The 16,314-nt window shown below is 37.8% G+C and overlaps 1 protein-coding gene across 2 annotated transcripts in view; it reads right to left on the reverse strand.

Annotated features, from left to right (window-relative positions):
* The window catches only part of CHCHD3 (coiled-coil-helix-coiled-coil-helix domain containing 3), a 277,973-nt gene that overhangs the window by 213,472 nt on the left and 48,187 nt on the right, over window positions 1-16,314 (reverse strand). For both annotated transcript variants that reach the window (XM_072784616.1, XM_072784615.1), the window contains exon 3: window positions 9,696-9,777. In XM_072784616.1, the coding sequence (XP_072640717.1) occupies window positions 9,696-9,777 (82 nt within the window). The remainder of the gene's footprint in view (window positions 1-9,695; window positions 9,778-16,314) is intronic.

Below are 16,314 nucleotides of genomic sequence, written 5' to 3' on the forward strand. Positions count from 1 at the left end.
GCTTCCACACACCCTGCCACCACACTGAGCAATTAAGAGAAATACACCAATCTTAAGCTAACAGGAAATTCAAATTACCACCATCGCTTAAAATATGTACACAAATGAGCATTTAATAGGGAGTTATAGCCTACATAAATAAAGAATATTAACTTTAAATACAAATTCTCCAAAGATTTTGGTCCTAAAATAAAGGAAGTAGCAAGAAGATGGTCCTAGGGTAGCCCAGGTGGCTCAGCGGTTTAGCACTGCCTTCGGCCCAAGGCATGATCCTGGAGTCCTGCATCGGGCTCCCTGCATGGAGCCTGCTTCTCCCTCTGCCTGTGTCTCTGCCTCTCTCTGTGTCTCTCATGAATAAATAAATAAAATCTTAAAAAAAAAAAAAAAAAAGATGATCCTGAGCAGTTGCCCAAATCCAGTAACCAAGAACCCACAACAGGGTTGGTTTTTTTTGTTTTTTTTTTTTTTGTTTTTTTTAATGATAGTCACACAGAGAGAGAGAGAGAGAGAGGCAGAGACACAGGCAGAGGAAGAAGCAGGCTCCAGGCACCGGGAGCCCAACGTAGGATTCGATCCCGGGTCTCCAGGATCGCGCCCCGGGCCAAAGGCAGGCGCCAAACCGCTGTGCCACCCAGGGATCCCAACAGGGGTTATTTTTGAGTGATCTTTTATTTACTATGGTTTAAATGTGAAAATCCAAGTAAATGCTTGTTATTCTTTTGCACAATGATAAATGAAAAACTTTAATGAAAATACTCCTTGTATACACAGAAAAGGCAGGATGCAGGGATGATAAAGTCCATGCACTCCATGGACTTGGGTTCAAATCCCAGACTCAGCACTTACTAGATACAAGCGTGGGCAAGTTCTTTACCTCTCAGTTTCCTTGTTTAACAAGTGGGGTAGCAGTGACACTAGGAGGATGGATGACTTAAAATACATACAGTGCTCAGAATAGTACCAAACACATAATAAAAAACACCACCTATGATCTTTTTAATTTTCTCATTTTGGTTGGGCAAATAGGTCCTGTACTTGGAAATGGTTTTCACAACAGATAATATGTGACCCCAGTGTGCATGTTCTATATGCCTGTCATCTATAAGCCATGAAGAAAGTTTCCAAAGCCAAACCGCATCTGCTTCTGGATGAGTGGGATGTAAAAGAATATGGGTCTTCTCAGCAAAATATTTAACAGAAACTTGTGACTCCTGGGTGGCTCAGCAGTTGAGCATCTGCCTTTGGCTCAGGACATGATCTCGGAGTCTTGGGATCAAATCCCACATCAGACTTCCTGCAGGGAGCCTGCTTCTCCCTCTATGTCTCTGCCTCTCTCCTACTCTGGGTCTCTCATGAATAAATAAATTCTTTTAAAAAAATATTTAACAGGGATCCCTGGGTGGCGCAGCGGTTTGGCGCCTGCCTTTGGCCCAGGGCGCGATCCTGGAGACCCGGGATCGAATCCCACGTCGGGCTCCCGGTGCATGGAGCCTGCTTCTCCCTCTGCCTATGACTCTGCCTCTCTCTCTCTCTCTCTGTGACTATCATAAATAAATAAATAAATAAATAAATAAATAAATAAATAAATAAATAAATAAATAATAAAAATAAAAAAAAGTTTAAAAAAAAAAATATTTAACAGAAACTTAACATGAGCCACTTGCTTCTTTAACAGTTTTCTCCAACCAGGAAAGGAGCAGGAAGGGGTTATTACTTAAACATCAAAATGTGCCAATGTTTGGAAATATTACAATGCTGAGAAAAAAATTTACATCTGATTGCCTTTATTCCTCTTCAGCTCAGGGCTCTATCGGCAAAGCTGTTATGGTCAAGAAAGGAAAGAGGGGACCATATATTTTTCCACTGTTTCCAAAGTGAACTGCCATAGAGAGGATCTCACATTCTTTTACATCCTTCTTAACACAACATTCATTACCAGCAAGACCGGCAGATGGCTTCCAGAAAGATGAGGACTAAGGGCTCAGCCAGGGTGAGGCCCGGCCTACGTGGACCACCGTCCATCAATACAGACTTCTGGACTCACGGAAATGGACATCAGGCTGCTGCCCACTCACCTTCTAAAACAGAAACAAAACTGCATCCATCCAACAAATGCTGTTTGGATAAGATAAGTATATTCCTCACACACAAAATGTCCAAACTTGAGAGAAAATTATCCTGATCTCAGCTTTCTCAAACTAAGTCCTAATAGCATTAGGGCCTGTAAAGATGATTCCCAGGTGTCCAGGAAGGAAAAAGAGGGGGAAAAAAGACTGAAAGAACTCTACATTCCTAGTCCTAGCCAGATGGCACTTGAATCAGCTTTATATTGGAGTTCCACATTGGGCTTCCTTTGAGTAAATGTTTCATAGGATGCTGTGGGACAGTATGATCCTATCACCTCAGCACTAGATGGTGTGGGGTTAGGGGGCAGTCCAGTTCAAGTCCTGTTCTGCTGCTGAGTGAGAAACTTTACATATGACTACTTCAGTCATCTGTTTTTATAAAGCAGTGATAAACTATTAATGCTATTGTCAATGTTATGGAAGGAATGATAAATCATTTATAGAGCACATTACAAGCCCCCCTCATCCCCCAGATTGTACTGGTAATGCAGAAACTTCAACAAGAACTACTACAACCACAGAACACTCAGAAACCAATTCCTAGAAGCTTCCAAATGTAGAAATCAACTTTGGCACAAATTACTTCAAATACTAGGCTTCATGAGAGAAAACTCTGTAATTACTGTCAAAAGAAATGTGAACAAGAAGTGGCTGGACATCACTGCTGCTATTATGATTAATAAAAAAAGTTACAGATCTCTATGGCATGCTTGACTAATTCTGGTTTCCCATGGTTAATATTCCAACCATGTAGAAATAGCTCCTTAAACAGAATTCAGGGTAGGATCCTACAACAACACAGCATAGATAGGAAAGAAAATTGGCTTTGGAAAAAGAGATGTAAATAAAATACAGACTGGATAATCCAACCTTCTACAATAGTGGGTTATTGAAAGCAGTCGTCTCTATTAAAAACAGAAAAGTGCCATTTGAAGAGAAGATGAAAGTAGCAGATGGTGAAAGATTCCAATACCTAGTACATACACAGCACTTCTAATCATCTTCCAAGGAAAAATATCAGATGGCTAAGACACGATCTTCCTCTTGCAATAAGAACTGGTTAGTTCTTTATCTACTTTCAAGCAAATGTCATAGAAAAGGGATAGGTATAAAACAACAGCGATACAGTATGCATTTAAAAAGGACAAAAAGGCCGCAATAAGGAAATAATTCTATTATATTGGGATTTTTACACTACAGAAGGAGCTCTTAAATGTCAGCTCATTTAAAGGAATATTTTACAGACCATGCCAACAAGCCATCAGCTACCCTTCCTGGAACCAGACACAGGGAAATATGCTCACATCACAGCAGAGTGGTACATGTTACATCTGGACATCAGATGAAGAGTGATAACTCGAATTTCTTTAAGCACTTTTTTGCAAATATTTCTAAGTCAGAAATGAGTTCATTTGCCTGTGACAGTTGAGTGCCTTGAGAAAATATTGACTAATGGATCTTTTAAAGTCACTTAAAAACTATACTTTGATGATAAACTATTGATAAATATCAGTTATCAACAGCACTTATTCCCTGAAAACTGTTGGGTTTTCTTAATTACTATATACCTACAGATTACACACAGGTTGAAGATATGCAATTTCATAAATGCATCATTTGTGTTTATAAATGTTTGTGTTGTGATGTTTAACATGACACTACTTTAAAACAAAGGTTTATAAGTAAGTACAGTTTCTAGCTAAATGTCTTTTTAAAGGCGTAATTTGCTTTTACTTTTAACAAAACATAGCATATATATGTATATGTCATAGGACAAATTGTCCTTGCTAGAAGACTGTCAGGTTCCAGCTCCAGTGATTCAGTTGAACAAACATTTGTGAGAACTCACTACATGAAAGGCACCACACTAGGTAAATGACTTCAGACTTATGTATTTTCAATGTGACACTAACTCACAATACCCTGTTTTTCTCCAGTACATTCTTTCCTCCTTCCTTTCCCAGCTTTTTCTTTCAAAGGCTGAAAACACCAATAATAAAACTGAGATGAATTATTATTATATAGGAGTTTAAACAGAAGATACCACTGCTGTGAATTTCACTTTTAACTATAAAAAACTAAATGCACAAATAAGTTTCAAGCCCTTTTTTGATGACAAGCCCTTACCTGATGCTATAAACTGAAAAATGAATGAACTGGGTTATACTCCAACTTACACAGATACTGATAAAATTTATGACTACTAAAGCAAATTAATTATCTTAAGCCTCACAAATCTAAGGTAATTTTCCAAGTAATTAAAAATGGGCTAAAATTTCAAATGATGTTCATCTAAAAACAGCAAGCAAGTCATCTTGGTTGATGCACAGTAGTTACAACATCACGTAGCGATTCCCCTTCTTCCTGGTTTCTTGAAGAAAGGTTATTAAAGCTGAAACACTTTCACTTGCCTTTATGGGGAGAGAGGTAAAATTCAAATGCCAAAGGTCAGGGGTCAGAAGTAGTCACATTTTCTTGTTGTCAGAGATTGACTCCTGAAGGTAGGTAGGATGCAAGAAGACCACATTTTAAAAGTCTATACTCAAACTGTAGCATACTGTGTCCTGCTACAGTTACAATACAGGATGGTCAGCCATAACCAAAAATAGGCTGTAGAGAATAACAGCAAAAACAGACTGCTGACATGGCATTTACTCTTGACTCCCAATGCACCAAACAACTATTCTATCCATGAGATGATATGGTAAGCAAAACTATGATTCCAAATTAGATCCATCAATTTTACTGTGTGTACTAATATTTCGTCAGTGATTTTCGGGGTATCAGCTTGTCAACTAAGCAAACCATTAAAGATGTTCATAAAACAGAATCAGATCTAAAAATAAACTGAACTGGGATTCCATGTGTAAATATTTTCTTAGATGTGGGAAAAAAATTAGAATACTGCATATACAGTCACAGTGCTTACAACTAGCTACATGGTCACTGGTCTTAGAGACCTTTAAATAAAGCAATTTTTAATTAGGCTATGTCTGCACGTAGGTTTAAAGGGCATGGAGATATAAAAGGAAAAGTTCAGGTACATTTTCAGTGGGCTAATGAAATACCTTCAGTTTAAACAATTTCTGAATGGGACCTAAATATGTATGTCACTGCCAGGCAGAGATGCTGTAAGGGGCCTTCTGCACCAGGTGGGACATGAGCCAGACACTCAGGAAGTCCTTTCCAACCTGGCAGACATTCCAGCCTTCAGTGTGTGGACTGTACTGGCAGCATGCAGTTCCAGAACCAGTCTTCCATGTTTTCGCCCGCCTGAAAGCAACTCACAATTGCTGTCTGCCGCGCAGCAGTCATGCACAGTTGCCACAGCCTCTGTGTAGCATCAAAATTTGCACAACTGGTGTGTCAGCAGCCTGGAAAAATTCCGGGGATGACAGTGGAGTGATCTTTCAAGGAATGCCGTGATGCCAAGGTTTGGATGGTGCAGAACAAGAATATCAAGACCCTGAATCCAAGAGTGATTTAGAAGAATCAGACCCGGTGTGAGCAAATTTTAAGAAGCCCTTCACCCTGGGTTTCTCCCTAGCAGCACTAGTGACATACTGAGCCAGATAATTCTTTGTCTGGGGTGGGGAGGTGGTTATCCTCTGCATTGCAGGACATTTAGCAGCCCTGGCCTGGACATGCCTGCTAGATGCCAATAACACCAGGCAAGTTGTGATAGCTAAAAATGACTCCAGATGTTGTCTTTTGTCTCCTGGGGACCAAAATCTTCCCCCCTGAGGACCAGAACACTGTCTTCACCTATTTATTTTGCTTACATTTTCCTTTTTCATGAATACACAAAGTGATAGGTTTTTTAAAAATTCAAGTAAATCTTAATGAGCTCTTTCAAAAAAAACTTCTAAGAGATAAACCATTATGCTATAATTTGCAGCAATTTCCTTCTTAGTGGTACACCAAATGCTTCTTAAAATCGATGACATCTTCAATTCAATGAAAATGAGCCACCCACCACCATCCTTTCCATCCTTTCCCCTTGTTGTGCAACCTTCATCATGACTTCCTTCTTCCCCACTGTGAGTTTTAGTAGTACCCAGTTCTTCACGAGCTTATGTCTGTCTTTCTTTTGATTCTTTTGAGCTATCCTTTATGCTCCTCAAAATGTTCTTGCTTCCTAAGTTAACCAGAGGTAAGTTTCAGTCTTTTGACCAAAAATCCAACTGAAAGAAAGGTCCTTCTTTAAGCTAGCCTGATAGAAGACCTTTCAGATTATTTCCCTGCCATGAAGTCAGCTTATTAGAAAGACTGTTCCTTTACCATTCACCACACAGGCGAAGTGAATGGGGCAGAGATGAAGCCAGAATTGTTGAAACAGTGTGATGGGTCTTGGGGACTCACTGTACTCTTCTCTGGTTTTCAGTGTGCTTTAAAATGTCCATAATAAAAAGGGTAAACAAGAATAAGAAATATTCTGTAAGGAAAAAAAATATGATTTCCAAAGTCCTCTTCACACAAATTTGGTTCCTTATGTGTTATGTGCCGATCTTAAGAATTCACTATGGTTACATGGGCACCTGGACTAGCATACAAGTAACAGGACAACAGCACAAGAAACTATTCTCTAAAACAGCTTACAAGGCTTTATTCAATTAAGGCAACACATACAATAATGTATTAAATGCTTCATGACTCCAAAAACTTGCTTTTAAAAGACTACATACAGGGCAGCCCAGGTGGCGCAATGGTTAATGCCACCTTCAACCCAGGGCCTGATCCTGGAGACCCGGGATCAAGTCCCACATCGGGCTCCCTGCATGGAGCCTGCTTCTCCCTCTGCCTCTGCCTCTCTCTCTCTCTCGCTCGGTGTCTCTCATGAATAAGTAAATCTTTAAAAATAAATAGATAGATAGATATATAGATAGATAAATAAATGACTACATACACATCAGGGCACCTGGGTGTCCAGTCAGTTAAGTATCTGCCTTCAGTTGAGATCACAATCCCAGGACCTAGGATCCAGCCCCCTGTAGGCCTCCCTGCTAAGTGGGGAGCCTGCTTCTCCCTATACCACTCCCCACCTCTGCGTGCCCTCTCTCTCTCAAATAAATAAATAATATCTTTTTAAATAAGTGAATGAATGAATGTGAATGAATGAATGAATGAATGAATGATAAAAGACTACACATAAAACTTTCTTAATGCAGGGCTCCTGGGTGGCTCAGTCAGTTAAGCATCTAACTCTTGATTTCAGCTCATGTCATGATGTCCAGGTCATGAGATCAGCCCCATGTCAGTTCCACACTGGGCATGGAATCTACTTAAGATTCTCTCATTGCCTCTCTCTCTGCCCACCCTCTGTGTGTGCTGTCTTGCTGTCTCTCTCTCTCTCTCTCAAAAAAAAAAATTTTTTTTAATACTTTTTCTAAAGTTTCTTCTCCAGTAGAAAAAAAAGAAAAGGAAACAGCTATTGATTCTACCAAAAACTATCCTATAAATGAACACACACTTTTTGCCAAGATTTGACAGGAGAAAGTTTTCACGAAGAAGGCTTCAAACGAAATATTTTTTCTTAAGAAAAAATAATAAAAAGGGTGTATTACCCTCTACTCTCCTTAAAGGTGATGGTAAATAAATTCCTTATCAATAGTCATTTGTTCAGTTTACAGGGAGGCTGCCAGCCCCAGTCCACATGAGATATGAAATTGGCTCTCACTGGCACCTTTGATTCATCTCATGTGCCCTTTACCCTTCCATTGACCAAGGTAGAGCAAATGGGAGTTGAGTAACAAAGGGCAAAAAAACACCATAAAAACAAAACACCACAGTAAGAGGTATTGTACCATATGGGAAGAAAGGAAGATAAAAATCCTATGTGAAATATAATAAGCAAAGTAAATATGAGTCTAACCAAAAAAGCCTTATTAAAATAAAATTCAATTAAAAATAATAAAATTTCAAAGACAAGAAATTCTACCATAACATACCGATTTTCTTTGCTTCTTAATGAAAATAGTCTGAAATTTTCTGAGTATTTAAACTTCACTCTCTAATTATATACTCCATCAACCTAACCCAATTAAGTAATTATAAAGTGCTGCGTAAGAAACTACTGAAATATACACACAGACCCTTTTACCAGGACTAATTACATCTTGATTTTTTTAAAACCCTAAGCCATGAGCCTTCCTGAGAAAATGGTGGTCTTAATCTAAAACTTATGTCCTGTCCCACACATTTCAAGCAAATTAGTGGTAGCTTAGCACTTTGTTAAAGGGAAAGAAATATTAGAGAACATTTTTCAAACCCCTCAGTTAAGAAATAAAAGCTTTAAGGCCCAAAGAGGTTAAATTATATGTTAAAGGTCCTGTGGTCAATGAGGACTAGAATCCAAGTCAAAGACTTTACATTTGGCTCTCTCAAACAAAATAGTTAAGCAATCCAAAATAAAAACAAATATATACTAAGCATCTACACGTGGTAGGCATGTGCCTAGTATTCACAGTAGAAAGACATTCACATGATTATATAATAAAACTCTTTGCTACATGCAAATTCCAGAAGTAACACAGATGGGAAGCACTTGACTGTATCTTGGATCAAAATGTATTCACATATTTTTATAAGTATATACTTTAAATCTTTAAAAGTAGTATTTTTTACCAAAAAAAAAATATTATCATGCTGTTTTGAACATTGCTTTTCTTCAAATTATTGCTTTTCCACATCCTTCTGAATCAGCACATAAGGAACCACTTGACTGTCTGATATTCCATTGTAGGCATGTATCATAATTCATTCAGCCAGTCCCCATAATGGGCAACCATTCCAGTTTTCTATTATTACAAAAAACACTTCAGAGAACATTCTTTCAGCTGTAAGTAGTAGTATTAGTAATGACAATAATTGCATTGATGTACAAAAGAATAAAATGATCAAGAATAGAACAGAATTATGGAGGATCTTATTTTTCAACCTTACATATTTCTGCAATGTCTTCAGCTTTTTTAAGTGAGGACATTACTAACTGGTGCTATATGTTAATATGGACACTATGCGAAACATATGACTTTCACTGTGAGCAACAATATTGTAAGCCTTAACACCCATTGTAGACTGTACAATTTTCGATCATAAAGACATCTGGTGAAAGAAACTAACTAGTCTAAGAAATGCCTGGAGAATCCTCAAGAACTACTTCTTACATACTAAGAAAGTTCTCAGTAATCATACAGCTAAGAACCACACAAGAGATATAATGGTCATAATCCGGGGGCACCTGAGAGGCTCAAGGGTTGAGCATCTGCCTTCGGCTCAGGTCGTGATCCTGCGGTCCTGGGATCGAGTCCCACATCAGGCCTGCTTCTCCCTCTGCCTGTGTCTCTACCTCTCTCTGTGGGTCTCTCATGAATAAATAAATAAAATCTTAAAAAAAAAAAAAAAAAAAAAAGCACAATCCAAAACTGAAAATGGCCACATTCATATACTCAACACATTCTGAAGTTCAGCCAAACACAATACTGGGTCTTATTACAATCATTCTCCAAAGGTGTTTCATAATTATGACCAAAGTCCACCAAAATCTGTCTCCGATACCACAAAACTCACCGTTTCTGGTTTTCAGACTCTTTCCTGGCTTGCTCCAATGCCAGCTCCTCAGCTACTCTTCTCTTCAATTCTTCATCAGAAACTAGGATATAGAAAGAGTGGGAAGAGATTAAAATCAGTGATTTCTTAAATATAGAAGCAAGAAAATACTCCAGAAAACAAAGCTGAGACTGGATCTTAATGGGCAAAGTTCTGCCAGCTGGTCAGTCTCCTTGGAACTACCCAAGCACTGCAGAAAAGACCAATTAGTGCACTTCATGAGTAATTTAATCAAAAGGTCCCTGGTGACCTAGAAATTTCCACACCTGCCAAAATGTATAATAAACTCAAGGAGCTGCTTACTGCCCAGTGGGGACTGAGCCATTAAGTACAAATTCTTTAAAATGATGTCCTATCATTAAAGTCTGACAATCACATATAAGGGGAGGAGATGCTGTAAGAAAGGGACTTCAGACAGGAAAATGACACCGAACTATTCTCATTTTGATAATTAAACATTTCAAAAAGCATTTTTTTAAATAGGCTCCACACCCAGCATGGGACTTGAACTCACAACCCTGAGATCAAGACCTGAGCCAAAGATCAAGAGTCAGACACTTAACCTACTGAGCCACCCAGGTGCCTCATATAATTACTTTAAAAAATCATTTGTGACAGGAAGAAAATCAATTGTATTTACATACATTTTTCCATAATTTATGAAAAAAGGCATTTATGATTTATGAAAATTTTAAAGCCATATTTTTTGGAAAATATGTCATTCAATGTCAAGTGCCAACAATTGGAGAGAAACACAGAAAAGTGCTGACAGCTGGAGCTTTCTAAATATGTGGTGACTTGATTTGAAACATCTGGTCTTTCCAATTGGAAGATGTTGTATGATATGCTTTGTAAAGATTCTTACAGCAAATAAAATAGACAAATTTTATATGTTCCTTAAGAGTCTTCCATAAAAAATAAGCAGAGACTATCTCCATTGTGCTAGAAACTCACCACCTAAAATCATGATGAGGAAAGCACCAGAAAAGCTTGGGAGAATCTATGAATACACACAGGACCTAAGAAGTATTTCAAATGGTGGAGTCTATGAGGTGGAAAACCAGCAGGACACTTTATTTGATGATCTCCACATTAAAGTGCCTTGCTTCAGGGCATATGCAAAAACTGAATTACAACAAGGTATTTTAAAATTTAGCTGACACTGGACAATAACAATGAAGATATGGGAAAAGTCATAAGGACATGTTCTCTTAGGTGTGGGATTATCAGAAAACAACAATAGAACCAAAGGACACCATCAAGGTGAAAAGACAAACCCATTGAATGGGAGAAAATACTGGCAAAGATACAAGACTTGTATCCAGAATACACAAACAAAAAGACAACAAATTTAAAAATGGGCAAAGGACGGAAACAGGCATTTCTCTAAAAAAAAATAATACAAGTTGCCAATAAGCACATGAAACATGGGTCAATAGCACCCATCATCAAAGAAATACAAATCAAAACCACAATGATACTCCAATTCAAACCCAGTGTAATCAAAAAGACAAGCAATAATTAACAAGTGCTGGTGAGAATGTAAAATGAAGTGGCCACCACAGAAAACACTCTGGCAGTTCCTCAAAACGCTAAACACAGTTGCCATGTGATCTAGCAATTCTACACCCCGGCACTGTATATACTCAAGAGAACTGAAAATATTTACAGCAGCATTATTCACAATATTCCAAAAGTGAAAACAACCTAAATGCCTATCCACTGATGAATGGGATAAAAATGTATATCCATCGCGATAAAGCTGTAAAACGAAAAAAATAATATAAAAACAGAAAAATAAATAAAAAATAAAAAAATAAAAAATAAATAAAAAATAAAAACAGAATAATGGACAAGGAATTAGAGAAAGGAATAAATACTAGTTGAGATCTAATCCCAGCATGGCCATCAACAACCTGGAGGACCTTGGAGGGAAGTTCCTAGCTTCTCTGTACAGTTTTCTGCAAAAGGCTGTTCTGCTATGGACATTCTCCAGGGTCCCTTTGAACTATACACTATGCTGCTGTTTGGCATCTCTCCTACTTCACAGTCTGTAAGATGAGAAAGATACAAGTCTCAGCTTTGAAAAGGTCACATAAAATCAAGAAAAAAAAAAAACTAGAACAGAGAATTCTGTCTGCATTCAGGCAAATCTTAAAGCTTTTTTCAGTATTAAAGATTTAAAATAATACAAACGCCAGCAGAGAAATTCAGACAGGGTAGCCCGGGTGGCTCAGAGCTTTAGCGCTGTCTTCAGCCCAGGGCCTGATCCTGGAGACCCAGGAACGAGTCCACTCAGGGTCTCTTCATGGAGCCTGCTTCTCCCTCCCTCTCTCTCTCTCTGTCCCTCATGAATAAATAAATAAAATTTAAAAAAAAAGAAAAAGAAATTCACAGACAGTAATAGCTCAGCAAAGATCCGAATGGTCTTTGTTTTTCCATCAGCTAGACTTTGGATCAATCAGGTAACCTACCCAAGTTCTGATTTTCTCATGCAAAACCAGGATCTGCTGGGTTACATGGGGGTCAGCTGGCTATGAAGTTCTAGACTATGCACTCTACAAAGTGATAATTTTCACCTTTTCAGCTACCTCTCATAAACAAGCAAAACATCACACTACATTTTTTCAAGTTGCTCACAGCTGGTAGCTCTAATTAGTAGCAAACATTGAACAAATATTTAACCCAACTGATACTACACAAACTATAGTCTTTAAGTTTGCCATACCAGTTAGAATCTACAGAGTGAGGCTGATATGTATAATCAGACCGCTTCCCCCTGGATTTTTTTCAGATCACCACAGCAACATTTTTCTCAGGCAAAATTCAATCAAAATCTCAATCACAATTCAAATGAATTTCATTCAAACAATTAAAACTAGGCTTCGGTGAGAGCATACCAGCTCTGAGTATGCAGCAATGGGATCCGTTTTCTCAGTGAGCTGGTAACCCCATGTCTTCATAGTGCATTTTACGTCGTTTCTTTAGGGGCTTCCTACTACGGGAAAAGCCAAAGTTAGCAGAGAGCTTTTTATGAAGATGTGATAAACCTAAAATGGAACAGTAAGGTCTCCATTACCAAATGGTGACCAGTTGGGAAGTTAGGAAGGAAGCCATGAAGGAGGGACTGCAAATTAGGAAATGTAGCTTCAAGGCCTGTCCTCTTTCTCTATACCATCCTGCCTATTCTATCAGCCCCACCACCTGCCCAGTGAGGTGTGAAACAATGGTGCTGTCATCTAGGTAGGCCACAAGGAAGAGAAGTGGGAGTGAGAAAGCACCAGTCATGCAAAGGGCCAGAAACTCTTGAGGCCACTGAAAAAGACATGCCCCAGGGACTGATGATTGACATCACTTTTGGTCAGTAAAGAGACCAAAGCACAGCTGTCTTTCTAATACCCTAGCTATTCCTGGAAAAGAAAAACGAAAAAAAAAAAAAAATTACAATTTTGGGTCACAGCTGAAAAAGGAATTACCTTAGCTACAAGTGAGAATTTAAAATAACAAAAGATAAAACATGACCTAGCATTCAAGAGCCTAAAATCTAAAATAGCAAATCAAAGCCCAGGCAGAAAAATAAACCAGTGTAGTAATGGGTTTTGAGCAAATCTAAGTTTCATGTTATTTGTTTTTAAATCAATAGAATACAGAAAGCAACAATACATTATTTCTTCCGATGGGCCTGGTCTAAAGCACAGAAGGAAAAAAGATATACCATTTGGAGACCACTATTTAAAATGGCCTTTCTGAAAACACTCTTTTCAGCTCTCAGGATCTGAACATTTTCTCAAATAAAACTGTTATTAAATTAAAAGGTCAGTGTTTCAGGATGGACTACTTTCAGAGAAGCTCAGGAAAGGCCAACCTTGCCTATTAGCACAGTGAGTTTCCAAGAAGATCTTTAGGGACTGGCAAAGTTTGTGAAATGAGAAAAAGTAAAAAAAAAGAAATGTTCAAGCCATATAAATCAGATTTGCCATGGAAATCTGCAAACCTATTTCAAGCTTAGTAAGTATGGTTCACAGCTTTTACATACATACAACACTTTCCTTTTAAAATGTGTTAAGACAAAAGGGTATTTTCTTCACATACTTGAATCCCGTACTTTTAAAAATCTCCACAAAATCCTTTTATTGTCTTTCTCAATGGCAAATGTATCTTAATGTACATAAATACTGGCATTTTCTCAATTAGTTGTAGATAACACAACACTGCAGAACATGGAAGAAAAAATAAAGTATTTCAATTGCTTGGTTATATCAAGTCTGGCCTTGAATGCTTCCTTTAAAAACAATTATTGAAAATAACAAATACTTGTATGATTGAAAGCAGCTCCTAATTCCTAACAAAGTCATATTTGTTTTTAGTGTACAACATTCTAAACAAATGTTTTGGTTAATCCATTAATTCTTTACTAACTGCCTAGCAATCTTTTACTCCTCTTGGCTACGTTCTAAATTTCTAAGAATTTAAATTCTTAAGAAATTCTTTTTTTTATTATTAGGATAAAATGCTGTTTTTATTGGCTTTATATGTTGGGGTTCTATCCAAGAGTTCATTTTTTTATTTTCTTTAATTTAAATTCAATTTGCCAACATTTAGTAGAACACCCAGTGCTCATCCCATCAAGTGCCTTCCTTAGTGCTCATTACCCAGTTACCCCAAATTCCTAAGAAATTCTAAGAATCTAAATTTCATTTGGGTTCAGGATCAGGTAAGAGGGGGTGGCCTGGGTGGCTCAGCGGTTTAGCGCCACCTTCGGTCCAGGGCTTGATCCTGGAGACCTGGTAGCAAGTCCCTGCATGGAGCCTGCTTCTTCTCCCTCTGCCTGTGTGTGTGTCTCTCTCTCTCTCTGTCTCTCATTAATAAATAAGTAAAATCTGAAAGAAAGAAGAAAGAAAGAAAGAAAGAAAGAAAGAAAGAAAGAAAGAAAGGAAGGAAGGAAGGAAGGAAGGAAGGAAGGAAGGAAGGAAGGAAGGAAGGAAGGAAGGAAGGAAGAAAGTCCTACTTATTAGAGATCCTAGTATTCTTAGGACTAGAATACCATGGTCTTAATTCTCAGAGAAAGTGCAGCATAAATTCATTATGCCTCACCTGCTTTCTATGTTATAGGACTTGTGTCCAAATTCCATTTTCAAAAACTGGTTAAACTAGAGGAACACAGGGAAGGAAGAAATGAGAAGAGAGATTCACTATATTCAAGATAGTTCCTTGAGTGGAGAACAGAAAGATGGAAGAACATTATGAATGCCACATCATCTATGAAAAAACAAAAAACTGACACTGCAACTATGATTCAAGATTTATATAGATTCCCTGAACCTCAAGGGATGTTATCAACATCCTTTGTAACATGGACATGACCATGACTTTCCCTTCTCTTCATTTTCTTTGCAATATCCTCACACTATAATTCCCTCCTCAATTATAGTATTTCTTAATCTCTAAAAGTTACTTAATAAAAGTGATGGCTTGCCTCTTAGCAAAATGTCAGGTCCTCTGGGATTTTTTCTTTACTCCATTTCTCTTTCTGGTTTACCTTTTGCTGATACATGTCATGTCCAATTTTATAAAGCCTATTATTTTCATATGCTAATTTAAAAACCCTGAAGAGAAACTATGAAAATCTATTCTAAGAGGGACACATATATACCTAAGTGCATAGCACAAGCAGCAGACTTTAGAAAAAGGCAGAGCCTCTGCCAGGATTGAGACAGCTGAGCCACAACTTATACCATAAGACATAATCAAATTAAACTTTCAGCTTCATAGAAATAGAATTTCAATAAATTCATTAATACAAAATGGGCACTGATTGTTTTAAATAGAATAATGGAAGCATCCATTCACTCAATGAAATAAGCACACAGTATATTGGAACTCAATGACTCACAGCATGGGTTGCAGGACAAATCCTGTCCCACTCCTTATCTTATAAAAGATACAGGGTTTGATTGGGAGAAGAGTCGAAAGATGACGAGGATAAATCTCTTAGGCTACAAAGAAACATGTAACAGTTTGCCATTATCCATTTGTGGCACCATTTACTTGGCAGACAAACCTGATTTAACACACACACACACACACACACACACACACAGGAGTATATTAAGTATGATGTTCATCTGACAGTTACATTCATTATCACCCAAGGATAATGTATCTTAAGACTTCCTCCAAAAAAATAAATAAATAAACACCGCCGTCTGTCAAGATACCTGGCAGAGTAATTGAGGCTACCTATATGTTACAGTTAATGATAGTGTTGGAATGAAATCCTTAAAGGCACATTCAAAACCATAAATATTGACTCAGAAGGCACAGTGGTACAGGGTATGGCAATCCAAACATTAGCAGCATCAAGTTAATGGTTTATTTCATTGTATTACTGCTCCATCACGATTTTATACTTTTGTAAATTTCTGATTGAAATGGCATAATATGCAAATAATGTCCATTTTATTGTTTGCTTCACACCCAGCACTCACAGAAAGCAGCTCCACGTTCCATTCTATGGGAAAACACACATCAATACCAGTCCGCAGAAGCTGTAGAGCAACAGACAAGCTCATCAGTCACA

This window comes from Canis lupus, chromosome 18, assembly GCF_048164855.1.
Source record: "Canis lupus baileyi chromosome 18, mCanLup2.hap1, whole genome shotgun sequence".
Taxonomy (NCBI): Eukaryota; Metazoa; Chordata; class Mammalia; order Carnivora; family Canidae; genus Canis; species Canis lupus.